Source organism: Pseudophryne corroboree, chromosome 9 (genome assembly GCF_028390025.1).
Source record: "Pseudophryne corroboree isolate aPseCor3 chromosome 9, aPseCor3.hap2, whole genome shotgun sequence".
NCBI lineage: Eukaryota > Metazoa > Chordata > Amphibia > Anura > Myobatrachidae > Pseudophryne > Pseudophryne corroboree.
The window spans coordinates 265,750,889-265,778,550 of NC_086452.1; the positions used below are offsets into that span (position 1 = coordinate 265,750,889).

Genomic DNA, 27,662 nt, shown 5'->3' on the forward strand with positions numbered 1-27,662 from the left:
TTTCTGGTGGTGAGGTGAAGTAGGTGGTTGTAAATGTGATGTTAGTGTATTAGAATGCTTAATATTTGTAGACATCCCCTTACTAATCTGTGTAAGCCTGAATCTTCAGTGATGGTCCCTAGGACAAGGGGGATGCTGGGAAGTGGGTGGTCCAGTGTGCAGTGTGTCTGGAGTTGGTGATGGAATAAACAGCACAGCAGTGAACTCACATGTCTCTGTATCCTTATGACTGGATTTACAAACATATGAACAAAACATGGTGTCAGAAGAAGTTTAACTTGGACTGCTAGTGCTCTCAGAGTGTGAAAGAATCCTGCAGAAGTCTGTAAGGCTGTGATACTCAGTGTCTGCAAAGCTTGCCGTGTGCTCCTCTCTTCAAACAGTGAGTAACCATGGATAAACTGGCTCCTCCAACCGGCATGCTGATGTCTGGTAACTTGTCTGAAAACTGGAAAAGATTTAAGCAAAGGTTTAATATATATCTTGCTGCATGTGGAGCTGATACAGAGGCTGACAAAACGAAGGCATCCATTTTCCTCCATGTGATAGGAGAGGATGTGATGGACATTTATAATAGTTTTCAGTTTGATGAAGGGCAGAATATGGTGCTATCTTCAATAATGCAAAAGTTTGAAGATTACTTTGTGCCAAGGAAAAATGTGACATATGAAAGATATAAGTTTTTCACATGTGATCGGAAGTCTGGAGATGGATTTGATCAGTATGTTACAGAGCTGCAATCACTCAGTAAAACCTGTGAGTTTGGTGATTTAATGAATTCACTGATTAGAGATCGTATTGTCTGTGGAATACCTGATCATGGACTCAGAGAGAGATTGCTGAGAGAGCAAGACCTAACACTAGACAAGGCAGTGACTATGTGCAGATCTGCAGAAATAACTAGATTTCAAGCCAAAAAGTTACACAAGGAAGTTGATGCTGCTGTCCATGTAGTGCAGAAAACAGAGCCAAGCAAACCTCCATTCTCAAGAATGGAGCCGTCTAAGCCACAGTCCAATAAGGAAATGTGTAGTAGATGTGGAAATGCTCACAATCCTAAAATGTGCCCTGCTTATGGTAAAACCTGAATGAAATGTGGTAGACTTAATCACTTTGCCAAATGCTGTAAAATGAAAAGGGAAACAACCAATGTGCATGCTGTTAAACAAACAGATGAATTCTTTGTGGATTGCATTGAACTTTGCAGTGCAGATAAGAAAGAATGGATTGTCCCTTTAACTGTGAATGAGATTGTCATTCCCTTTAAGCTTGATACTGGCGCGCAGGTGAATTTAATATCGTTTCAAGACTATAAGACTTTTAGAGTAAAACCTAAAATTCATCCAGCCAAAGTGAAAGTTACAGGGTACACTGGGGAGGAATTCCTGTGAAAGGTACATGCTTAGTGACACTGAAATATAAGGGACAACAGTTTAAAACATCTCTACTGATTGTGGATAAAAATGTGCAACCGATTCTAGGATTAAGTTCCTGTGAGAAACTAAGCTTGCTAAAGAAAGTTTTTATGGTGACATCACAAGTAGAAGATGACTGCAAATCGATGTTTACAGAATACAGAGACTTGTTTGAAGGTCTAGGTTGTTTGCCTGGAGAGCATAAAATAAATATAGACACGCAAGTTTCTTCAGTGATACACCCCTGTAGAAAAATGCAGTTTGCGCTGAGAGAAAAACTGAAACAAGAGTTAAATCGCATGGAAGCCTTGGGTGTGATACAGAAAGTTGATGAGCCTACTGAATGGGTATGCTCCTTAGTAATTGTTGAAAAGAAAAATGGACAACTCAGAATATGTCTAGATCCCAGAGATTTAAACAAAGCTATTAAAACGAGAACATTTCAAACTACCAACTAGAGATGAAATCATGTCGCAATTTGCGGGAGCAAAATGGTTCAGTAAATTGGACGCATCTTCAGGATTCTAGCAAATGAAGCTAGATGAGGCCAGCTCAAAGCTTTGTACATTTAATACACCAGAAGGTCGATACAGATTTCTTCGACTACCATATGGAATATTGTCTGCTCCAGAAGTATATCACAAAAAGATACACATGATTTTTGAACATATTCCAGGTGTTGAAACAATGATGGATGACATTATTGTCTGGGGATCTACAAAGGAAGAACATGATTCTAGATTGAGACAAGTAATGGAACTTGTCAAGAAAGTGAATCTAAAGCTAAACAAGGACAAATGTAAATTTGGCGTGAATACACTTACCTTTATGGGCGACATGGTCTCGGATCAAGGTGTAAAACCAGACCCAAGGAAAATATGAGCCATAGTGAACATGGAACGTCCTAACAACAAAGACGACGTCAGAAGATTCCTAGCAATGATTACTTAGGAAAGTTTATTTCTCAACTCTCTGAACGAACAGCCTCTCTTAGAAGGCTGTTGGACAAAGATAACGAGTGGATGTGGTCACCTGAACAAGAAGAAAGTTGGCAAAACATGAAACAGATCATTACAGAGCAACCAGTGCTAAAATTCTTTGATCCTGCGAAAAGAATAAGAATTTCAGCAGATGCTTCGCAATTTGGCCTAGGCTCAGTGCTGTTACAAGAACATGAGGATACATGGCAACCAGTAATTATGCATCAAGAGCACTGACAAGTGCTCAAACAAGGTATGCTCAGATAGAAAAAGAACTTCTAGCGATCACATATGCATGTGAGCGATTTCATCAGTTTGTGTATGGTCAAACATTTACAGTGGAAACTGACCACAAGCCATTGGTAGCTATCATGACTAAATCATTACATGACTGTCCCATGAGAATTCAACAAATGCTTATCAGACTACAGAAATATGATGTACACTTGCTGTACTGTCCCGGCAAATACATGTACATTGCTGATACACTCTCTCGTGCTGTGGACAAAAGTGAAGGTTCCAAAAGTCTGATGGATGAAGAGATAGAAGTCTATGTTAATTTGATCGTAGCTTCTCTACCAGTGTCTCGTGCAAGACAAGAACAGATTAGGAAAGAAACTGAGACAGATGACACAATGAAAGTGTTCAAAGATATCATTCTGAAAGGTTGGCCAGCAGAAAAACAGGTGTGCTCGCTGTCTATCCATGATTATTGGATGTACCGCAGTGACCTTACAGTTGTCTATGGTATTATTTACAAAGGCAATAGGTTTGTCATACCTGTACGACTAAGAAAAACTCTGCTGTGCAAGATACATGAAGGCCACTTAGGAGAAGAAAAATGTAAGCGGAGATCGCATGAAGTTATGTATTGGCCAAGAATGAACCAAGACATAGCACGACTACAGCTACATGTGAATTATGTATTACGTATAGACCGAAACAACAAGTCGAGCCACTGAGTCCTCACGCAGTGCCAGAGAGTCCGTACCAGAAAGTTGGCGCATATTTGTTTGATTGTAATGGAAAAACGTACATTGTCGTGACTGATTACTACTCTAACTACCCTGAGGTGTAGACACTACATACAACTACTAGTATAGCCGTAATCAATTGCATGAAGTCAATCTTTGCAAGGCATGGTGTTCCTATGGAAGTGTTCACTGACAATGGTCCTCAGTTTTCCAGTGCTGAATTTAGACAATTTGCTGATGAGTGGGAATTTGTCCATATTATGTCAAGTCCCCACTATCCATGCTCAAATGGGTTGGTGAAAAGTTCAGTAAAAACTGTAAAGAGTCTCATGAAAAAAGCTCAAGAAGGTAAAGAAGAATTCTACAAAAGTCTTTTAATCTACCGCAGTACACCTTTACAGAATGGACTTTCTCCTGCACAAATGCTGATGGGAAGGAGGATTAGAGCAAATCTCCCGATACATGATGAACTGCTTAATACACATAACTCAGCGTTGGTCAGACTGAGTAAGGAACGTCAACAGGCGAAACAGAAACTGTTCCATGACAGACGAACATAAAGCTTATCTGATCTAAAATCGGGTGACCAAGTCCGTCTCAGAGATCACGAGAAAGGTATTTGGGTGCAGAAAGGTATTGTGCAAGCACAAGTAGCACCAAAATCTTATACTATACGTACAGAGCATGGAACATAAGTAAGAAGAAATCGGGTGGATTTAAGATCTCAACCTAACCATAATGAAGACAACATGACTGAAGAATACCCTTCATCTGACATGTATGATGATCCTGATAATGGTGAACCAACCACGATTCTAGAAAGGTCAAACATGGTCGATGAAACACAGACTGTGTATGAAAGACCCAAAAGGGAAATACGCAGACCTGAGAGACTCATTGAAACGTGTTAGATGATGTTCGTAATATGACATTGTTAATTGTTGCATTGAAGCGTATAGGGCTTATTTTTAAAGAAAAGAGGATGTGATGTTAGTGTATTAGAATGCTTAATATTTGTAGACACTCCCTTACTAATCTGTGTAAGCCTGAATCTTCAGTGATGGTCCCTAGGACCATGGGGATGCTGGGAAGTGGGTGGTCCAGTGTGCAGTGTGTCTGGAGTTGGTGATGGAATAAACAGCACAGCAGTGAACGCACATGTCTCTGTATCCTTATGACTGGATTTACAAACATATGAACAAAACAGTAAAGGAAAAGGATGTTTCTGTCCCTAGGCCTGGCAATACATGCACTGGGCGCAATAAGTGTTTCTCCTACCAAAAGAATTGTGCATTAGTACTTGCGATGGTGAGAGTCTTTCACTGTCTATTAGGAGAGCATGCACACCACACCTCAATGGATAGGAAGAAAGAGATGTGGATGGACATAACTAATGCAGTGAGGGGGTAATTCAGACCTTGTTACACGCAGGCTGTTTTTTGCACTGCTGCGACCAGGTAATCACCATCTACAGGGGAGGGGGCAATCGCTGTGCAGGGGTGCGAACGGCTGTGCAGAGAGTTGCACAAACAAAAGTTTGTGCAGTTTCTGGACAGCCCAGAACTTACTAAGCCACTGCGACGATCCGGGATGTTGCTGACGTCAGGAGCCCTCCCTGGAAACGGCCGGGCACGCCTGCGTTTTCCTGGACACTCCCTGAAAACGGTGAGTTGACACCCCCGGGCGGCCTCCTCCTTTCAATCTTCTTACGTTCGCCGGTGCGAATGCTTTCTTTGTACAATCCGTCGCTGCACGGTGACGGTCGCTGCCGGCAGCCGACGCGCCTGCACATTGCGGCCCACATGCATGAGCTGTTCAGACCCGATCGCACGGCTGTGAAAAAATGCAGCGTGCGATCAGGTCTGAATGACCCCCTAAGTGCAGTGAGCACATGTAGACTTGATGGGGGAAATTTACTAAGATTCATGTTTGAGCCCATTTCAGCCAAGTTCAATCTGGGCTGAAATCGAGAGTTTAAAATTGCAAATTTTTTAAAACAAATTTGGTAATTTACTACACTACCAGTTTAAGTTTTCTGATGTCGATGTCATTCGTAATCCAGAGCAGTGTTTTATGGGGGGAGTTTAGTAAAAAAACTGGTGATTATCACACTATGAAGCCCGGCCAGATCAGTAAGATCCGTGCAGAGCTTCATTGTGAAAAGTAGAGATGTACACCGGAAATTTTTCGGGTTTTGTGTTTTGGTTTTGGATTCGGTTCCGCGGCCCTTAAAATTTGTCGGATTCGGGTGTGTTTTGGATTTGGGTGTTTTTTTTCAAAAAAGCCTCAAAAACAGTTTAAATCATAGAATTTGGGGGTCATTTTGAGCCTATAGTATTATTAACCTCAATAACCATCATTTACATTAATTTCCAGTCTATTCTGAACACCTCACAATATTATTTTTAGTCCTAAAATTTGCACCGAGGTCGCTGGATGACTAAGCTAAGCGACCCAAGTGGCCGGCACAAACACCTGGCCCATCTAGGAGTGGCACTGCAGTGTCAGACAGGATGGCACTTAAAAAAATTGGCCCCAAACAGCACATGATGCAAAGAAAAGAGAAAAGAGGTGCACTGTGGTCACTGGATGGCTAAGCTAAAAGACACAAACACCTCAATATCACAGGAATTATTTGTTCTAATCAATGGTATTATTGGTCCAAATCACTGGAAGAAAATGACAAAATCAGTGGAATTATTTGGCAAGATCACTGTAATTAATAATTATAAATCACTGATATTAATTGGTAAAATCTCACTATCACCTGCTTAGTGAAGTGGAATCTAGATGGGATTTTGTACCGGGGACTCAATAACTTCATCAATTGTCTAAATTCCAATGCACTAATGGCGGAAAACGGGCGCACATCTAACAGCGCACTGATTATACTGAGAACTGATTATACTGATCACTGGTGATACTACGGAGAACTGACACTGAGCAGCGAGAACAGCACTGGACTATTGTACTGTAGTATACTGGTCCCCACAATGCAGCAAAGATATTGAGCACTGATCCGGAGAATAGAACTGAGTCTGACACGGAGATACAGCAATGGCCTAATGTACTGTACTACTATATACTGGTGGTCACCACAATGCTGCACTGTACTACTATATACTAGTCACAACAATGCAGCACAGATATGGATACTAGAAGTGACACAGAGCAGCAAGAAACAGCAATGGCCTACTGTACTACTATATACTGGTGGTCACCACAATGCTGCACTGTACTAATATATACTGGTCACAACAATGCAGCACAGATATGGATACTAGAAGTGACATGGAGCTGCAAGATACAGCAATGGACTACTGTACTGTACAACTATATACTGTTGGTCACCAAAATGCTGCACTGTACTACTATATATACTGCTCACAACAATGCAGCACAGATATGGATACTTGAAGTGACACAGAGCTGCAAGATACAGCAAAGGACTACTGTACTGTACTACACTACTATACTGGTGGTCACCAAAATGCTGCACTGTACTACTATATATAATATATATAGTATATACTGGTCACACAACAATGCAGCAGATATTGAGCACTGATGATCAGGATACTGTCTAGAACGGAGTCTGACACGGAGCTGCAAGATACAGCAATGGCCTACTGTACTGTACTACTATAATTATATACTGGTGGTCCCCACAATGCAGCACACTGAGCACAGATATGGAGCTTTTCCGGCAGAGAACATAGATATTTGTAGCACACTGAGCACAGATATGGAGCTCTTTAGGCAGAGAACGTAGATATTTGCAGCACACCGAGCACAGATACAGAGCTTTTCAGGGAGAGAACGTAGCCACGTCCTCTCCGTTCAATCTCCAATGCACGAGTGAAAATGGCGGCAACGCGCGGCTCTTTATATAGAATACGAATCTCGCGAGAATCCGACAGCGGAGTGATGACGTTCGGCCTCGTTCAGGTTAACCGAGCAAGGCGGGAAGATCCGAGGCTGCCTCGGACCCATGTAAAATAGGTAAAGTTCGGGGGGGTTCGGATCTCAACGAACCGAACCTGCTCATCTCTAGTGTAAAGTGTCTGAAAGAGTTAAAATTCAGATTAAAAATTGTGCGGGGTTCCCCCTCCTAAGCCTACCCAGCCCCAGGCACTTTGGTACCTGTAGTTTTATTGTAAAATAAATATTACAATAAAGACAAGACATGTACACCTTACACAGTAAAGCTTTAATAAAACATATTTATACACACTCGCATATACGTATCTACATCTCACGTATCCATTAACGTCCACTTGTCATCTGTAAAGAAAAAATATATACTTAATTATTTCCAGTGCAGAGTGGTCCTCTTTGGTCCATGTACTGTAGGCATCCACTGGGTTAAAAAATAACAAAACACAAAAATCCTGGACCAGAACAAGACAAGTAGAAGTGTATGTTTACACATACACTTGTACTACGCGACTGCCGGGACTCCACATGACTAATGTCACTAGAGGAACCCAGCAGCCACTCTGGAGCCACTGCCATAGCAACAGCTTCCTGATTGGCTTTGTTCTCTGAGGGGTTAGCCTATCACTGTTTGCCCATAGGAATGAATGGAGACGCTTAGCTCCATTTATTCCTATGGTGGGAACCACTTAATTGGATCAAACACAAGGGTCATCCCCAATTGACCTTGTGGTTTCCCCCCATCCAATTAAGAGGAGCCGATGCCGGAATCCTGTCCGCAGCCGGAACACCAGCGTCAAAATCCAGACAGGACTCTGGATCCCAGCATCTACATACTGACGCCCGGAATCCTGATTCTTCTTTCAGTGGGACACTCTCACATACCGCCATGGTGGGAGGCTTAGGTTTAGCAGTTAGAAGGGGGGTTAGGGTTTAGGGACGGGAAGGTTAGGGTTAGGTACCACCCAGGGAGGGTTAGAATTAGGCACTTAGCAGGGGAAGCTGGTGGCAGGAGCTCACTACTGAGCTCCGACTTCTGGCTCCCGACTCTGTCCGTGTGCGCAATAGGAGAGACATTATGGCGTCTCTCCCGTAGTGCTGAGTAGTGGATGCCGGAAGGACTGCAGCAGTCGGATGCGGGAGCAGGGCTTGGCGAGTATGGTGTTTGTTTTTTTCATATGTTTCTACTGGGGGCAAACTACAAGGGGGCAAACTACAGGGGGGATAACTACTGGGGGGTATTACTACAGGGAGGCAACCTACTGGGGGGCATTACTACTGGGTGCAAACTACAAGGGGCTAACTACTGGGTGCTAACTACTGGGGGGGTCTAAACTACTGGTGGTAAACTACGAGGGGGCTATCTACATGGGGGCTGAACTACTGGGGGCATCACTACTGGGGGACTAAACTACATGGGGAAAACTACATGAGGGCTAAACTACAGGGAGGCTAAACTGCTGGGGACATAACTGTAGGGGCTATAACTACAGGGGGCATTACCACTGAAGGCTAAACTACACGGGCTAAACTACAGAAAGGCTAAACTAAACTACAGGGGCAAAACTACTGGGGGCATAACTACAGGGGCTAAACCACTGGGGGCAATACCACTGGTGGGGGTATTGTTTGTTATCATACAGTATTTTGCTTTGAATTTGCATCATGCAGACAATATGATGTTGCCTGATATATGTATTTTTGAAAATGAATACAAAAGTGTTTTTGAATCACAAAGCAAAAAATATACACAGTAAATACTTAAGTGTTTTTAGCCTTCATATAACATCAAAATCTGCTGCAGACGTGTTACTGCAGTGCTGTTTAGATAGGATATAGGGGTATAATGCCAACTGCCACAGATGTTGCACATTGTTCCATTTTGGAGTAATATCTCTACCAATGTTTATATTTTACGTGGAATGTGTTCTCAAACTCTTTTTCCTCCCACTGTTATTAAGTAATACAGGGAATTATCACCAATTTGGGACTTAGGTAAAGTTTTCAGTTTTTAACAAAACATGTTTTTTTCCTAAAAATCTCAGATTAATGTGTAACATATTTTTATGTTTTTTTCTAAGAAAACGGATTACTTGCCTATAATGTTTATTTTGTAGGGCCATCACGTCCATGACCACCCAGGCCACCGGTTGATGAGGGTGAAGATGCAGCTGCCGACCATGTGCTAGTGTTGACACCCAGATGTGGTTAATGTTGATATCCAGCAGCAACACCAAACAGCATGACCAAGCACAACTACACCACTGCGCATTCCATCTGTGGAGGAATTTACACTGTCATTGGACTCTTTTAGGAACTCACAGTTGCAATTCATGCAGAGGCAAACTAAATAAATGAAATGCATGACGCGGCACATGAGATAGCAAACTATTATTGCTCGAGCAGCGCAGGGTACTAGTATGTGAGTGGGCCATAATATAGAGTTGCAGATAGAGAGCCTTAACCAAAATCTAATGGGCCAACTACAAAATCTGACCCAAGCTATTCAGGCACAAACTTATGCCCTGATCAATGTACACACTAAATTGGTAGCACAGAGGCTTAGATCGGAGGCAGCTTCAAGTAACACAAATAGTAGTGGCCCAACATCATCTGTATCAGTGTCAGTAACTACTCCCCCCGCCATAGCCTATGCACCCGTGGTGATAAAGTAAAAGACCAGGGTAGAGGCTGTGATAATGCAAGCCAAAATGACATTCTTTTGTTTTTATAATGTAAATTTTGTTGTTGTTCATTTTTTATAAATGACATTGTTGTAATGTTTGGTATTCAATACATACAGATGGAGCTTCGATCATCTATACCTTCTGTGGCATTTGTCCCGATCACGGAGTCGCCATGTGCCTGGTCGCAAGGCAGCATGTTTTGTCGCAGGGTGGCGCATAGAGCTTAGAGAGGCGTATAGCGTTAACAGTGGGTGTAATACCAATGATCATCCACCAGATGTTGCTTTTGAAAATCACCATTGTGCATGCATGAGATTAGCAGAACTGCCCAGCAAATAACAGCTCACTCACGCCAGGTATCTCTCGATCTCTAGGTGCATGCACAATGCTAACATGCTTCACAAATGAATGTGCCTTCTGTGGCTTCTGGGTGAGGAATCATTTGCCGGGCAGCTCTGCTAATGTCGGGCATCTTTTTTTGCTGTAAATGCATCTTACAGATGTGTCCTCTTACATCCTCGGTGCAGTCACACTAAACAGCCCTTGAAGTCACACCATGCCGCAGCGGAACTCTGTAGTGCTGATAGTGTTTTTTCTTTGCTTTTTTCCCCGTGAAAATGCGTCTTAGATGCAAAGCAATGCAATAGGATGCACAAACAGCTTCTGCTGATTAAAATGATATGCAGCATGCCTATATTCTGTGTGTGACTGCGACTGTATTTCCATACAAAATGCACTGCTGGAAAACACTAACGTTTTATTTCGTATGCAGATAGAGCCGCTATTACACACAGAATATAGGCATGCTGCAACATGATGCTTGTGCGTCCTATTACATTACTTTGCGTCTAAGATGCATTTTTGCGGTAAAAACTGCAAACAAAGACGTTCGGTGCTACAGAGTCCCGCTGCTGCATGGTGTGACTTCAAGGGCTGTTTAGATTGACTGTAACAAGGATGTAAGAGGACACATCTGTAGATTGTCTCAGCGTCTCCAATGCACAGAAAGAAAAGCACAGTTCAGAGTTCTACACAGCTTGGCATAGTGGTATCACCGATGCTTGCCATGCCGTGAGCTTGCTTGCCATGCCCATGAGTTAGGGTTCGATTCCCGCAAAGGGACACACTTGTATTGCATATCTGTGTAAAGATTAGCATCCAGTTTTTTTCTAATTTTGCCAAAACGAGTCCGGTCATACTTTATATACAGTCTCAGACATGCACACAGATATAGTCAAAATTAGAAAGAAAAAACAACTGTAGGTGCTACTTTAGTACACAAATACACAAGTGTGACTTCAAATTACGAGAGTCTTATCTTTATGAGACTGAGCAATGGACCATTGCTTTAACACATTATTTATTCATTGATTGATTAATTTTTTGGGTCCCGACAGAGAATTCATATTTTCTACAGTCTTTATTTACTGTACGCTATAACCTTCAAGCTCCTGATTGACTCTCTCCGTGTTACCATTGGTCTGTGTGTATAACATTACAGTTGTCACTGGCCATTTGCCAGAGCTTGCTAAGAGTACACTATTACAGTATGACAACTGTACTGTACTGTTTATCCATCCACCGCTATTCGCTCTACAGTAATGGATTAGTGGAGCATTAGCCACCCAGTGGTGAATGTGTGTATTGCATGCTGTGTATGTTGTCGTACCTCAACGAGCCTCTCTGTGAAACAACTCAACAACCTGAGCTATAGCTAATGCGCGACAAATACTCCATTTAGGCAGAGAATTTGCAACAATGAGGGAGGCTCCATCTGGATATCAAAAAAAACTTGGCATACTTTTCAGCAGAAATTTGCATATTTCAGTAAAAATGTATATGTCAGACAAAGAATGTGTTTCAGTATTCTTTAACATACACACAACAAAGTGTAAAATTATTAGTTGCAATACTAGTTTGAAATACAAGTTCAAATTTTTTTAAATATCAAGATGGTCTATATGGGCTTTAACCAAATAAGCATTTGTGGTTTATGAAAACACACAACAGATATGTTTTCTACATTATTTACAAAACATTACATACACTTACACAACATCAGAGAACAAAGTATGAATGTCAGTCCACTTATGCCAGTATTTTCCAGGGCTATTACACCATTTCTGAAATAAAAAATGTAAATGAAAAACAAACCCATCAAGTAAGTAATTTAGTAAACAGTATTATAAAAAAACATTCAATTTAAGCACACTTACCTGAAATATACTGGTGTATAATTTTCTGACGGACCTCATTCTCCCAGGTGTATTTACCACATCCCCTGATGTTATTGAGTCTGGCTCCTCCACAACAGATGCAGTGTCTCCAAGGTCAGCATATCCCTGGCCTAAACAGCTATACCACCTCCTGATCTGAGAGGGAGTCCAGGTCCACTCTTTCTTTATAGGTATGCCTGGCACATATCCTAATAGGACCCTGGATCTGGTGTCCACTCCTGAGCCGCCCTCCTGCGCAACACCTCCAAAGTGATGAGAACACAGACAAACAGCTCCAAAGAAAACTTCATCAATACCATTGCTACACCCACACAAGTGCAATGGCTGTGGGCGGGGTAGATATAGGGGTGTCATGGTTGAATAGTGGGTTCGGCTGTGGTAAAATGGTTCAGTTGTTTTATCTTCCACATCAACACAGGTGCAATGGATGTGATTGTGTCAGATATGGTGATGTCAGTGCTAATTATGGGATTCAGCTGTGTTTAAATGTTTTTTTTTAACATCAAACTCGCCTACCTTAACCTAGTCTAAATTATTTGCAATTTTTTGTAAGGTTTTGGGTGCGAGTTACAAACTCGCATTGTATTACATTGCCCTAAAGCTATCTGTTCTATTGGAAAATATCTGGATGCAAGTTGTCAAATGCGAGTTTTTAGTAAGGCTGAAAAATGTGAGTTTACTCACATTCGGATCCTATTTCATTCGCAAAATTGCATCCTATTACATGTTGCCCGTTGTGTTCGTATTATTAAGTTCTATTCTTCTATACCATCTATTTCTGGTTTGTTATTTTTATTATTATTATTACCAGTTATTTATATAGCGCACACATATTCCGCAGCGCTGTACAGAGAATATTTGCCCATTCACATCAGTCCCTGCCCCAGTGGAGCTTACATTCTATATTCCCTAGCACATGTACACAGACACATTCATACTAGTGTTAATTTTGTTGGGAGCCAATTAACCTACCAGTATATTTTTGGATTGTGGGAGGAAACCGGAGTACCCGGAGGAAACCCACGCAAGTACGGGGAGAATATACAAACTCCACACAGTTAGGGTCATGGTGGGAATAGAACCCATGACCTCAGTGCTGTGAGGCAGTAATGCTAACCATTACACCATCCGTACTGCATTACACCATACACCATACCTTGTTAGAAGGTATACTGTATATTCATTAAAGCCATGAGCATATAACAATAAGAAATAATTAAAATTAATAAATCAAAATCACAATTTATAAATAATATTTATCCTTTTTATTATACAAATAGTTTTTTACATTTTCACACAGCAGAATATACTGTATGCAGGGCTGGTTCTAGACCTTGTGGCGCACAGGGTGAAAGTTTCCTTTACCTCTAGCTTTCATCTCCAACTCTATTTGGTATACTCAGGTTTCGTATAATGTCAGATAGAATTGAGGAATTTGGTTCAGCTATTTAGACATAAAAGAATATTCAAGGTTAAAACAGTGATCAGCAATTACACTATATTATCTCATCTTATCTCCTCCCAGTCTTCGAACCTTCGGTGTCTCTTTGCCATGTTAACTACCTCCTCTGCCCACCCCCACCTCAACTCCCTTCTTCACTCTCTGCCCTTGACTTTGCCAACTACTTCACATCCAAAATTGACTCAATATGCCAAGACATCACATCCCAACAGACCCTCACTGGCTCCCCTTTCCTATCTGACTCCAATTCAAACTTCTTACACTCACTTACAAAGCATTTACCGATTCTTATTTACATATCTGTCCTCATCTCCCTTTACACTCCCATCGACCCTCTTCACAACACAAGTCCATAGAGTCTCTCCTGCCAACTTACTTCCTCCCATTTCTGCATTCAAGATTTTGCCCATGGTACTCCCTACCTCTGGACTACTTTACCTCTACCAATCAGACTCTCGGCCTCTTTACAAAACTTCAAACATGCTCTCAAGACCTATTCTTCATTAAACCCAGCCATCTCTCATCCTAACCCTCTGTTCCATGATCACTTCTACCCCATCTGTGTCACCCCATTCTTTCTGCCCCTTCCTTTTAGAATGTAAGCCCTCTCCCCTCTATTAGACTATTTTCTATTCTATACTCTCTACTACGACACCTAACCTTCGGTTTCTGCCACCGTGAGGATTATTTCAGTGTCCTGTCCCCTGATGCAGAAATGTTTATATAGCATTTACTTGTCCTACATTGTCTTGTACTATAAGTCACTGTTTTCCTGTTTGGCACATTTATTAATTCACTTTGTTAGGCACTGTGGAAATCTTGTGGCACCATATAAATAATTAATAATTACAGGATCCCCACCCTGTTCCTGTAAGTAAATTTTTATTTTTTTTGAAAGGGAATGCAAGGGTAGGAGTGAGCACAACATGTGTAAAACCATGAGCATTTACATTAACAATGAGATGTTTATTTACAAGGGTTGGTGGTGACAGAAAGCCTGAAAATTGAGAAAAAGACGACTTTTTTGGGGGCACTCTTACTTTTTTTTATACAAATGAAATGTGTGCTAATTTAGCATTTAAAATGTAACTTTTAATAAATCACTCTAACACCGACAGCAGAGGAGTCCTCTTACTCTTTCCAAACCTGTATGTATCTCCTGTTTTAAATTATTAGTTCACATGCTTATACATTTCCCTCTGTCCACAGTGCCATTTCTTGCTGCGATCGTTCGGGGCGCCTGCCACAGTACTTTGTGGCTTCTTCTACTTCCACTCCTCCCTCTAGCATACTACTCGGCTCAGCGGGCAGAGTTTTGTGGAATGACGTGGTTGTGTCTTACAAATTCATGTTACACCACCAGTCACATTACACCACACAATACTACCCCTTATACACTTTATGCCATGTTAAAGCCCCTTACACACATTACACCACATTAGAAAAAAGCCCATTTTATAAGCATTACGCCAGGTAGACCCCTTTTATACATGCCAGGTAGAGACTCTTATACACATTACGCAAGGTAGAGCCCCTTCTACACATTACGCCAGGTAGAGTGCCATATACATGTTATGCCAGGTAGAACTTCTTACAAACATTATACCAGGTAGAGCCCCTTATACGTATTACTCCAGGTAGACCCCTTTATACTTGTTACACCAGGTAGAGACTCTTATACATGTTACTCCAGGTAGAGTGTAGAGCACAATATACATGTTACGCCAGGTAGAGCCCCATAAAAAACATTACGCAAGGTAATCCCCTTCCTCACGTTACACCAGGTAGCGCCCAAGAGAGAGAGAGAAAGCGTGCATGTGTGTCATCACTCACCACCAGCTCCGGGTACTGACAGCCACAGCAGTGGCTGGGTCACAGAGCAGGTGGTGAATGATGACACACATGCAACTAACAGATTGCATATAACTTACAGCTTCTGGGGCTGCCTGGGATGGGTGATGTGTCTCCCTCTCCTCAGGGCCAAGGGCTGAAGCAGGTAGACTGCAGACAGGCTAAAAGTGTGCACTGTCTGCACACTGCTGTCGTGTGTGGTGCTGTGCTGCTGCTGAAACCAGGACTGCCTGTGTGACGGCCAGGTCTCATTCTCCTCCATGCTCAGGCTGCCAGTGAGCTCACTGCTCACAAGTGTTCACGGACGAGCCAGCCCTGCTGCTCCTCCTCCATCTTATCTCCCGGGCCATGGCTGCTCCACAAGATTACACTGCATGGCATGACATCACCGCACCTGCTGCAGAATTCAGGGAAGGTGGAAGGGTTCCCATCAATGCTGGTGGTAGCCGGCAGTACTAACAGTGTGCGGAATGCAATAAATATGGCGGTACCGATGGAATGACTGAGGGTGCGTCCTCAGACTGCAGCGCCCCGGCGACTGCCCTATGTGGCCATGCCTAAAACCGCCACTGTGGATTCTTCTGGTAAAAACCATGTCAAAAGGGATAAATACATTTTTCTATATCAAGTGAAAATATACAGATTTTCAAACCAGCGCTCCAACACAACAGTGCCGCAACTCCTGCGTAAGTGGTCACCCCCACTTCAAACAGTCCAAAATACAATTACAATATGCAAAAGTGCGCACCCTCTGAGGTATATAAGAGTCCACAGTCTTAATATCCCGTTTGTTTCTATTGAATGTTCAGTAATTCTCTCACTTTTTCCTTAGGAGCCAAACGGACAACCTCTTCTTCCCTCCAAAATAAACCAGGATAAAGGGATATAGTGAAGTACAGTTTTTTATTTTTGTATATAGCAACTAAAATTCATGAAATAGATTCATAAAATAAACTCCACCAACATTAGTGGGGTAGTTCTGCGTACCAGAATGAGTGGGGCGACCAGTGAAGGCTACCCTGAAGCGCTTAAGAGTACACAGGTACCTCCCGGAAAATCAGAACCGTATTCCCTCTGGCTCCAGGCTTCCTGGATGCTTCCACGGATTCCTTGGTTGCTGCAGTCCGTCCCCCAAAACACCAACGCGTTTCTGCTCACAAGGGAGCCTTTCTCAAGGTGTGTAGTGGAGTGGGATGTGGAGTGGGATGTCTGGGCTTTTTAAGTCCTACGAGGAAATCCCAATGATCGAACAGAACGAGAACCAAAGGTTTACTCTAGTATAGATGGTTCTTGTTGGTTCTCTCAAATAGATATGGTTTTTCTGAGACAAATAACGGTCAGATAAGTTGCTCCTGTCTTATGGTAGTGGTCTCTCTTCTGTTCCTTCTACTTCAGCAGTCTATTTGAGAGAACCAACAAGAACCATCTATACTAGAGTTAACCTTTGGTTCTCGTTCTGTTCGATCATTGGGATTTCCTCGTAGGACTTAAAAAGCCCAGACATCCCACTCCACATCCCACTCCACTACACACCTTGAGAAAGGCTCCCTTGTGAGCAGAAACGCGTTGGTGTTTTGGGGGACGGACTGCAGCAACCAAGGAATCCGTGGAAGCATCCAGGAAGCCTGGAGCCAGAGGGAATACGGTGCTGATTTCCCGGGAGGTACCTGTGTACTCTTAAGCGCTTCAGGGTAGCCTTCACTGGTCGCCCCACTCATTCTGGTACGCAGAACTACCCCACTAATGTTGGTGGAGTTTATTTTATGAGTCTATTTCATGAATTTTAGTTGCTATATACAAAAATAAAAAACTGTACTTCACTATATCCCTTTATCCTGGTTTATTTTGGAGAAAAGAAGAGGTTGTCCGTTTGGCTCCTAAGGAAAAAGTGAGAGAATTACTGAACATTCAACAGAAACAAACGGGATATTAAGACTGTGGACTCTTATATACCTCAGAGGGTGCGCACTTTTGCATATTGTAATTGTATTTTGGACATTTTTCTATATGTTTTTGCTACATTGAAAAATGTATATTATCAACAGGAACAGAGAGAGTGGGGACAGGCTCAGCTACTATAGGGGCATGGACTAATAGTGGAAGTGTGGCCATTTCCCCACTTCCCTTGTGCCCCTCATTGAGAGGCAGGTCAAGGAAGTGGTAATCAATGCGATCTCTCTTCCATGCACATCATGCAGGCAGAGGAGACTGCTGCTGCCACTAGTAAGAAGTGTGGTGGTGGAGGGGTAGGTACTTTTCCAAAAAAAAACAGGCCTGGATAATTAGCACCATCACAAACTCCTGCCCTACATTGTGCCTGCATGATTTCCCTTTTCCAGTGTCTTATTAATTACTTTCACTACCTGCACAATGTGGAGTATCTTTGCTCCATCTCCCAGAAGACAGACATTGGCTTGTATCATTCCCATGAAGAAGAAATCCATCCAAACATCCAAAATGGCAAAGGGATTGAAATCTGAAGATTCCCCATGGATGAGAACAATTCATATACCCCTGAGGCTGAGCTGATAAATGTGGACAATGCACAGCTGTGAAAGGATAAAACAGGTAATACCTTAATATTTATATTTTTAGTTATCAGGCTATTAATGTATTAATATAGCTTCTTAACCACATGGGAAATATTATACCCTTGGTAGCCCCATCCACTGAGCCAGAGCCCAGCTGGCTTTTACATGCAGCCATTACCGCTCACACTTCAAGTTGTCTTCCAGGGATTTGAGAGAAATGGGAACCCTGAGGAAAATATCTGTGCAAAGCAGAACTCAGTACTCCAGCAATTAAGAGGGGTTATTTGGGTAAAAATTCAGCCTACTGTAGGTGTTAATGCAGACTTAATTACAATGTAATAGGGAAATATGTTTAATTGAAGAGTTTTGAAATAATATTTTAAGACATATACCGTGATATTATACCGTATATGCTGTAACTACATAACAAACTACTGCATTGGGATATGAAATCAACAAAATATGAATCATCAAGCCAGTTCATTTGCTTAGTCACCGTTCCCTCAGAGGAGATAAAAGTTTTTGTTACAGGTTTTTACATTTATGTTGGTAGTCGCCAGGGATACCCCTGACATTGTGAGTTCCAAGGTGGAGGGGAACATTTGTTTGGGCATGTGTTTTATTTTATTTACCACCATTGGGGGAAATATGTTTTTCTCGTTTGGGTGTGGTCCCTAAGAAGGAGCCAGGTAAACTCTGCTCAATCCAACATCTGTCCTGTCCAGAAGGGAAATCAGTGAATAATGCCCTGAATCAAAATGATAACAAGTTACTTGAGCAGGCTCTTACTATTGTTCAGGTCTTCAGGAACGAGGTCCTTTTAGCTAAAGTGGGCATTGAATCCACTTTCTGGGTTTTACGTCTACATCCAGATTCCTTTAAATTCATGGGGTTTAAAATTGGGGGTCTATATTATGTAGACAAGTGCCTACTGTTCTAAATTCCCTGGGCGCTGGTTACATTTCAAGTCACTGAATTGTAGCAGTAAGATAAATTCAAAATGATATTTATTGTTGGAGAATACAATGGCAGGAGCATGCAGATGAACTTTTACATAGAAACATAGAATTTGACGGCAGATAAGAACCACTTGGCCCATCTAGTCTGCCCCTTTTTTTTTATCCTTTAGGTAATCTCAACCCTTTTTGAACCTTAATTCTTTGTAAGGATATTCATATGCCTATCCCAAGCATGTTTAAATTGCTCTACAGTCTTAGCCTCTACCACCTCTGATGGGAGACTATTCCACTTATCAACTACCTTTTCTGTGAAGTAATTTCCCCTGAACCTTCCCCCCTCCAGTTTCAGTGTATGTCCTCGAGTTCTAATACTTCTCTTCCTTTGAAGAATGTTTCCCTCCTGAACTTTAAGACCCTTGATATATTTGAAAGTTTCTATCATGTCTCCCCTATCCCTTCTCTCCTCCAAACTATACATGTTAAGATCTTTTAGCCTTTCCGGGTACGTTTTGTGATGTAGGCCATGCACCATTTTAGTTGCCCTTCTTTGTACACTCTCTAATGTATTTATATCCTTCTGGAGATATGGTCTCCAGAACTGGAAACAGTATTCCAGATGGGGCCGCACCAATGACCTATACAGTGGCATTATTACTTCTCTTTTCCTGCTACTGATTCCTCTCCCTATGCAACCAAGCATCTGACTTGCCTTTCTCATTGCTTTGTTGCATTGCTTTCCTGCCTTCAAGTCACTTGAAATAGTGACTCCTAAATCCCTTTCCTCCTCAGTAGTTTCCATTATAGTACCCTTGATACTATATTTAGCCTTTGGGTTTTTGAGACCCAAGTGCATGATTTTGCATTTTTTTGCATTAAACTGTAGTTGCCACGTTCTTGACCATTTCTCAAGCCTAGCTAGGTCATCAATCATTTGTTTTACCCCTCCCGGTGTGTCTACCCTGTTGCATATCTTTGTATCATCTGCAAAAAGGCATACCTTCCCTTCAATACCATCTGCAATGTCACCAACAAAGATATTAAAGAGAACTGGACCAAGTACAGATCCCTGGGGTACTCCACTGGTAACATTTCCCTCCATAGATTGCACTCCATTAACTACAACTGTCTGTTTCCTATCCTGCAACCAGGTTCTTATCCATTTAACTGTTTTATAATCCACCCCCACGCTTTCAAGTTTATTTAGCAGTCTGCGATGTCGGACAGTGTCAAATGCCTTACTAAAGTCTAGATATGCTACATCTACAGCTCCCCCTTGATCTATTATTTTCGTCACAGAGTCAAAAAAGTCAATAAGATTTGTTTGGCATGATCTACCACCAGTAAATCCATGCTGTTTTGGATCCTGTAAGTGGTTTTATTTAAGATATTCCACAACTCTTTCTTTTAATAGTTTTTCCATTACTTTCCCCACTACTGATGTAAGGCTTACTGGTCTGTAGTTACTTGCTTCTTCCTTGCTTCCACTTTTGTGCAGTGGAACTACATTTGCTCTTTTCCAGTCCTCTGGAATGGCACCTGTATTTAGTGACTGGTTAAATAATTCTGTTAACGGTGCCACCAGCACATCTTTTAGCTCTTTGAGTATCCTTGGGTGTATCCCATCTGTGTTATGATTCCAGTACTTCTGACCAGAGGAGATCTAATGACAAAGGCCAGAGTACTGGAAGGGAATGCTGGTTACGGGAGCAGGAAAGCCTAGTAACCCCTGGCGCCCTAACTCCGTTGTCTCGCCCGTGTTATCAGAAATCCCCTGCGAGACTATGGTTGCTTGAGCCCATGGCAGCCGCGTTTGAAGGGCGGATTATGTCTGCCCAACTCCGATGCCCCCTCAGGTCTTAATGGGAGACAAAGGGAAATCCGAGACAGGGTGATAACAAGGGGCCCTCTGACTAAACAACCAGGCCAGGGGCTACAAGCTAACTAAACTTAAACCAGAAGTATGTGCGGACAAACCGCCAGGGAAAAGGACAACCAAAATCCACTAATCCGTTACTCCTACCCAGCACCGCTGGATACCAGAGTGGATTTGTGGGAGCGGAATCCTCCGCAAAAGCTCCGAGACTCAATATAACAAATAATAAATAGTAAGCGGTCAAGCCGCAACACACGGCTACGCCGCGACTCACGAACACCACAGGATGTTAAAGGTGCTCGGTCAGGACTCCAGGAACAGATGACAACTTCCGAGTACTGGACCACTGAGGACAGGAACGACCGGATAGAGCAGGACTGGAAACACTCTCTGCAACAGATACAGCAAACAGGAAGCTATTACCGGCGTCTGTGAGAAGTCCTGAGAGTGCCTTTAAATGGAAGCCCTCCAATCAGGTGCCAGACAGGGCTAATTACAAACATGCCGTGCAGCTGCCATACTGCACGGCCAGGAACAAGTGTGGTAATTAACTTTGGACCCAGCAACGGGGAACGCGGTCCGACAGTGGCGTCCCCGTTGCTAGGGTCTGTGCGGCTCCGTGCGCCCGGCGTCTAGCGTTGCCAGGGAGCCGGCGGCTGTCCGCGTACGGCGTCCCTGGTTGCTAGGCGCCGGGCCGCACTGACGAGCGGACCCTCGGCGCCTAACAATCTGGTCCCATTGATTTATCCACTTTTAGTTGTGAAAGTTTTGTTAGGACCTTCTCCTCTGTAAATGTACTTTCATCTACCTTATTTTTATGAATGTCCTTGCAACTTAACTGTGGCCCCATCCCTTCTTCTGTAGTAAATACTGAGCAAAAATAATTATTTAGGTGATCTGCTATTGCCTTGTCTCCCTCCACCAAATTCTCACTCTCTGTCTTAAGTCTTATTATTCCTCCATTTAACTTTATATGCATATTACTTCGACAAGGCAGAATTACTTAGCAAAAAAGATCACCAGGTACATAAACAGGAACATGCATCCAGGAATCTTGGCTTGGCAGAGTCAGAAACAGGTACAGGTAACATTAACAGGAGCTGGAATCCAGAAATATGAGCAGCAATGAGTGCTGTGCTCAAGCAGTCTTAATAGGCAGAAGTCAGGTATAGTCCATTCTGGGAATGTCATAATTAGTTACCTGACACCTGGGTGGAAAACAGAGTCCAGAGAGCAGCACCTTTGGTAAATACCAGTACTATAGTTCACACAACAGGGGTCCTGGTGACCCCTGGTGCCAGGAAAATGTAGTACAGGAAAACACAGCAGAATGGAGTTCCTTCACCTACGTTCAATGGGCCTAATTCAGCATGGGTGGTAGGTGTGCAAAAAAAAAAAAAATCGCACAACTACAACCCTTTACAATAGCATGCGGGGGATGCTCAGCACAGGGCAAGTCTGCCCCATATCCTGGGTCCTTCATCCCCCTGCCTCCGCTAACATGTGAATGCTTCACTCAGCGAAGCGCTCGTATTTTAAGCGTAGCCCTCTGCCTGCACAGCCTAACTGCGAAGGCAGATGGCTAACTGCCATGTTTAGGATTGCAGTGGCCACGTCTTACATCAGGCAGCCACCACGGCCCGCAAATGGTCTTGACAAGCCTGGCAGAGGCATTCATCTATGTTAGATACCGTCGCATCTCACTGTGTGTGGATACACATTGCGGCTTCTGCTTGTGCGCACACTCCGGAAGGGCTTCAGCATGCGGCCCATGCTGAATTAGGCCCAATTTCCTGTGCATTTTGCTATTTTTTTTTATTTTTTGTAGGGGTGCATCCAAGCAGGCATTGGTCAGACTGGAGTTATGAACTATTCCGATTTTTTTTTTTGTTGGTAGGACCAAGTGATAGGTCTACAGTATTTGTCAAAAGCTGCTTTTCTGCATTCAATACCATTTTCAAATCATGGGAGCTCTGTTAGCACTGAAGAAAATGGAAGGGTCTACGAATCACTTTTCATTTTACTGTATCGAGACTGATACTGCTTTAGGTTTGTCTCATTTTCCAAGTTTTGATGTGGCAAATACAATCTTTTAGCTTTTAGAGTCCCTTAATTTTGCTTACCAGGTAATTCTGATGGAGGTAGTTTTTGGCAAAGCTTGAGAAATGCGATGGCTAGAGTTATAAAAGCTTTTCATTAGATGTGAAGGATGATTTGCAGGTTTGGAGAAAATGTTTGTAAAATATTTATGGGGTTTGCATTCAGCTAACTCGACCTGTGGCCAACTCGGAGCTACAGTTGTACAGGGACACCACAAGTTCTGTTGGTTTTGGTACCATTTTTGTGTGCAATCCATAATCTTAGTGGAAGGTTTGACCAGTGACACATGTTTTTTGAGCTTTTATGGTATATTTACAGTGGATAAATTGCCTAGTTACAGTAAATGTGCTTACTGCAAGTTTTATAAGAAACCCAAGACCTTATGCTACCCACCGCTTTGGGGGAATTTTTTTTCTTAAAAAAAGTTTTGCCTCGGAGGCTTTTGTGGTTTTCAGCTTTATATGAGTTGCCCAAACTATGTTTCCCCTTCCTGCTAGGTTTTTGTTGCTAGGTTGTCGAAGTCGAAAAATATTGCAGTACACACGTCACGTACAAACTACACACAGATGGCCTCCGTGCGCGTACTTGTTCTGCCGTGCATGCGCATATTCGCAATTTGCATATGGTCGCTCCCGCGGTCCTGCGTATTAGCGCGTGGTATGAGTAATTACGGTAGTGTTTGTAATCGCATGGAAAAGCCATAAAAACATATTACACATTTAATCCAAATAGTACACAATGTACACATAGGGGTATATGCAATTCTGGGCGAATTGCGGCACTTTTTCGCCCGTTTTTAAATTCGACACAATTCAACCGTCGAATTCCGGCAGGTGGGAGTCGGAATTCGACATATTCAATAAAAAAACGAATTTGACAGTCCCGCTGTCGAAAAACGGCCGTTTTGACGGATTTTGATTAGATTTTTAAAAATGTTTAAAAAACGGTAAAAAACCCGGAAAAAAAATTGCGTGGGGTCCCCCCTCCTAAGCATAACCAGCCTCGGGCTCTTTGAGCCGGTCCTGGTTGCCAAAATACGGAAAAAAAATGACAGGGGATCCCCCGTATTTTAACAACCAGCACCGGGCTCTGCGCCTGGTCCTGGTGCAAAAATACGGGGGACAAAGAGAGTAGGGGTCCCCCGTATTTTTTGGACCAGCACCGGGCTCCACTAGCTGGACAGATAATGCCACAGCTGGGGGGTCACTTTTATACAGCGCCCTGCGGCCGTGGCATTAAATACCCAACTAGTCACCCCTGGCCGGGGTACCCTGGAGGAGTGGGGACCCCTTAAATCAAGGGGTCCCCCCCAGCCACCCAAGGGCCAGGGGTGAAGCCCGAGGCTGTCCCCCCCATCCAATGGCTGCGGATGGGGGGCTGATAGCCATGTGTATAAATTAAAGAATATTGTTTTTTTTGCAGAAGAACTACAAGTCCCAGCAAGCCTCCACCGCAAGCTGGTACTTGGAGAACCACAAGTACCAGCATGTGGGGGGAAATGGGCCTGCTGGTACCTGTAGTTCTTCTGCAAAAAAAACACCCAAATAAAAACAGGACACGCACACCGTGAAAATACTACTTTATTTCACACATGCCGACACATACATACTTACCTATGTTGACACGCCGACTCTGGCCACGTCTCCAATGTCGACGTCGGGGGTACCTGAAAATAAAATTATACTAACCTGATCCAGTGTCCGGTTCTTTTATTGTAATCCACGTACTTGGCAAACAAAAAAACGTATTAACCCGAACCAGACGGACTGAAAGGGGTCCCATGTGAAGTGGCGCTTCCTGATTGGCTGAAGGGACCTTTCTGTGACAGGAGTCACGGGGGGTCTCTGCATTCAGGGAAAGGGGTCCCATGTGTAAACATGGGACCCCTTTCAGTCCATCTGGTTCGGGTTAATGCGTTTTTTTGTTTTGCCAAGTACGTCGATTACAATAAAAGAACCGGACACTGGATCAGGTGAGTATAATTTTATTTTCAGGTACCCCCGGACGTCACCATTGGAGATGTGGCCAGAGTCGGCGTGTCAACATAGGTAAGTATGTGTGTCGGCATGTATGTAATAAAGTTATACTTTCACGGTGTCTGTGTCCTGTTTTTATTTGTTTTTTGTTTTTTGCAGTAGAACTACAGGTACCAGCGGGCCCGTTTTTCCACGCATGCTGGTACTTGTGGTTCTCCAAGAACCGGCTTGCGGTGGAGGCTTGTAGTTCTTCTGCAAAAGACAATATTCTTTAAGCTTTACACATGGCTATCAGCCACCCATCTGCAGCCCTTGGATTGTGGGGGGGGGGGGGGGACAGCCTCGGGCTTCACCCCTGGCCCTTGGGTGGCTGGGGGGGAACCCCTTGATTTAAGGGGTCCCCACTCCTCCAGGGTACCCCGAGCCAGGGGTGACTAGTTGGGTATTTAATGCCACGGCCGCAGGGCGCTGTATAAAAGTGACCCCCGGCTGTGGTATTATCTGTCCAGCTAGTGGAGCCCGGTGCTGGTCCAAAAAATACGGGGGACCCCTACTCTTTTTCCCCCCGTATTTTGGCAACCAGGACCGGCTCAAAGAGCCCGAGGCTGGTTATGCTTAGGAGGGGGGACCCCACGCAATTTTTTTTCTGGTTTTTTACCGTTTTTCCATTAAAGAAATATATATATATATATATATATATATATATATATATTTTCAAAAATATATAAATAATACTTGTGCCTCCTAAATAGACAAACCAAGTACTTAATGCCTTCTAATATAAATAGATATGCTATTACCAATAAAAAAAACACTAAAAAAAACAAGTTTTAATTTTTTTTTATTAGATTCCGCCAGCAAAGTGTGGCGGATTGAAAATGACGAATTTACTGTCTTAAAAGCACTGTTGTCGAATTTACAATCTTCAATTGAATATACTTTTGTCGAAATGCCGCATTTGTACCATTGCAGAAATGTCGAATTTGACAAATGTCGAATTTCAAAAAGTCGAATTTAGAATGGCCGTTTTTTTTACGAAAAGTACTGTATTGCATTGTCGAATTTTTTTTGGGGGCGAAAATGTCCCGTTTTTCGACATTTTCGGGAATTCGACCGCAATTGCATATACCCCTTAGTCTCCCTGCACCACAGCAGTGAGTTACACTTGTTTAAATGGTATAAGAACAAAGGGATTCACCTTTACAGGATAGGAGGGGACAGAACTAGGTTATAAGGTGGTGTTTGGTATCCAGCTGTAGGGTATTTTAAGAGCAATATTACGGTGTTAGTTTGCAGAAGATCGCACGCTCCTGAGAATAGTTATGCGCAGGCACAGAATATAAATATTAACTGTATTTACTGTACACTCGATATGCGGTGGGAACCCAGATGAGAACATCTGCAACTGCACCTGGAACAGACATCGCCCACCTGTTCAAACTGACCTATGACCTCTCCTGTACTGTAAATGACCATCCCTGTGTCCAATGGACAAAGAGATTACAGTTTCCATTGTGTTAGGTTTTGGACAAATGTATACATAGCCAGCTGCAGGCCAGGTCACTCTCACAGACTCTGAAGGTCATCTACCCTTATGACTGAGGACCGGACCGGGAAGCGCAGGCAAAACCAAACGTATGTACAATTGACTGTAGCCTTTTTCTCTAATTGTATTGTAATATTGTTGTAACCCCCTGCTAGTAAAGATAACCGTTGTGGGTTGGACCTCAACATAGTTTTTGAATTACAATTGGTGTCGTGTCCCATTTCCTTGCTAAGTTTTAAAGTGTATTTACAGCCACTCGGGCTGCTGCATTGTGCTAACAGCGTGTAGGCCTGTGTACGCAATCTGTGTAGTTACTACGCCCTTTCGTCGTACGTACGCAGAGTGTGTACACAGTACGAATATGTGTATGTAAGGTGTGCAACCAATATAAGGGTAAAAGGTTAAATACAGCGGCCGCAGTGGCTCGATTTTAAAGTGTATTAAGTGTGTTTAAAGTATTGCTTTTAGTCCTGTAAATAAATCAACATTTACAATTGGGGGCTCGATCCGGTTTTCACATGCTCACAGGCTAGCAGGTCATAGCAGACTTTCATCTATCAGCAAAGGGTGGAAAGATATCTACGTTAAACGTTTTCTTGGTTGGTGGATGTTCTAAAAATCCTATTTGTGTGCTGTTAGATTGCGTCTGCTCTGTCTGGTCTGCAGAGGTGCTGATAGAACCCGTAGGTAAACAGCAAAAAAACTTTTTAAAAAAATCTGTGTAATTTTTCTTGGTGAAAAAAAAAAGTACACAGGGCGTACCTATACTTTGCATACCCTCTCACATATTGTTGCAAAACAAAGTTCAAATAAGTCATATTGTGTTTGATTCAGATTGGATTGTTTATCTGTTAAGTAGATTTAAAAGTACATTTAAAAGTTGCTGCATATCCATGATATGGCTGTGTTAGCATGCTGAGAAATTTGTATACTTTTTTAAACTCAGGCCTAAAGTTACATTGGTGCCAATGTGGAGTGTGATTTCTTTGTGACAAGGAAGCAGCATGGTCTGTCCTCCATTTTGGACTAACCACATGGCCTGTCCATCTTGTGTAAACCTCATGGATGTGGAAGGGGGAGGAGCAGTGGCCATTTTAGGAAGGTCACTTTCTAAATAGCTGATTTTCAGTGTGCT

At 42.8% G+C, this 27,662-nt stretch overlaps 1 protein-coding gene across 1 annotated transcript in view; it reads right to left on the reverse strand.

Annotated features, from left to right (window-relative positions):
* Window positions 1-27,662, reverse strand: part of LOC134958802 (L-selectin-like) — a 383,508-nt gene that overhangs the window by 214,723 nt on the left and 141,123 nt on the right. Inside the window, exon 7 of the mRNA XM_063941524.1 lies at window positions 17,906-18,091. Coding sequence (XP_063797594.1) covers window positions 17,906-18,091 — 186 coding nt within the window. The remainder of the gene's footprint in view (window positions 1-17,905; window positions 18,092-27,662) is intronic.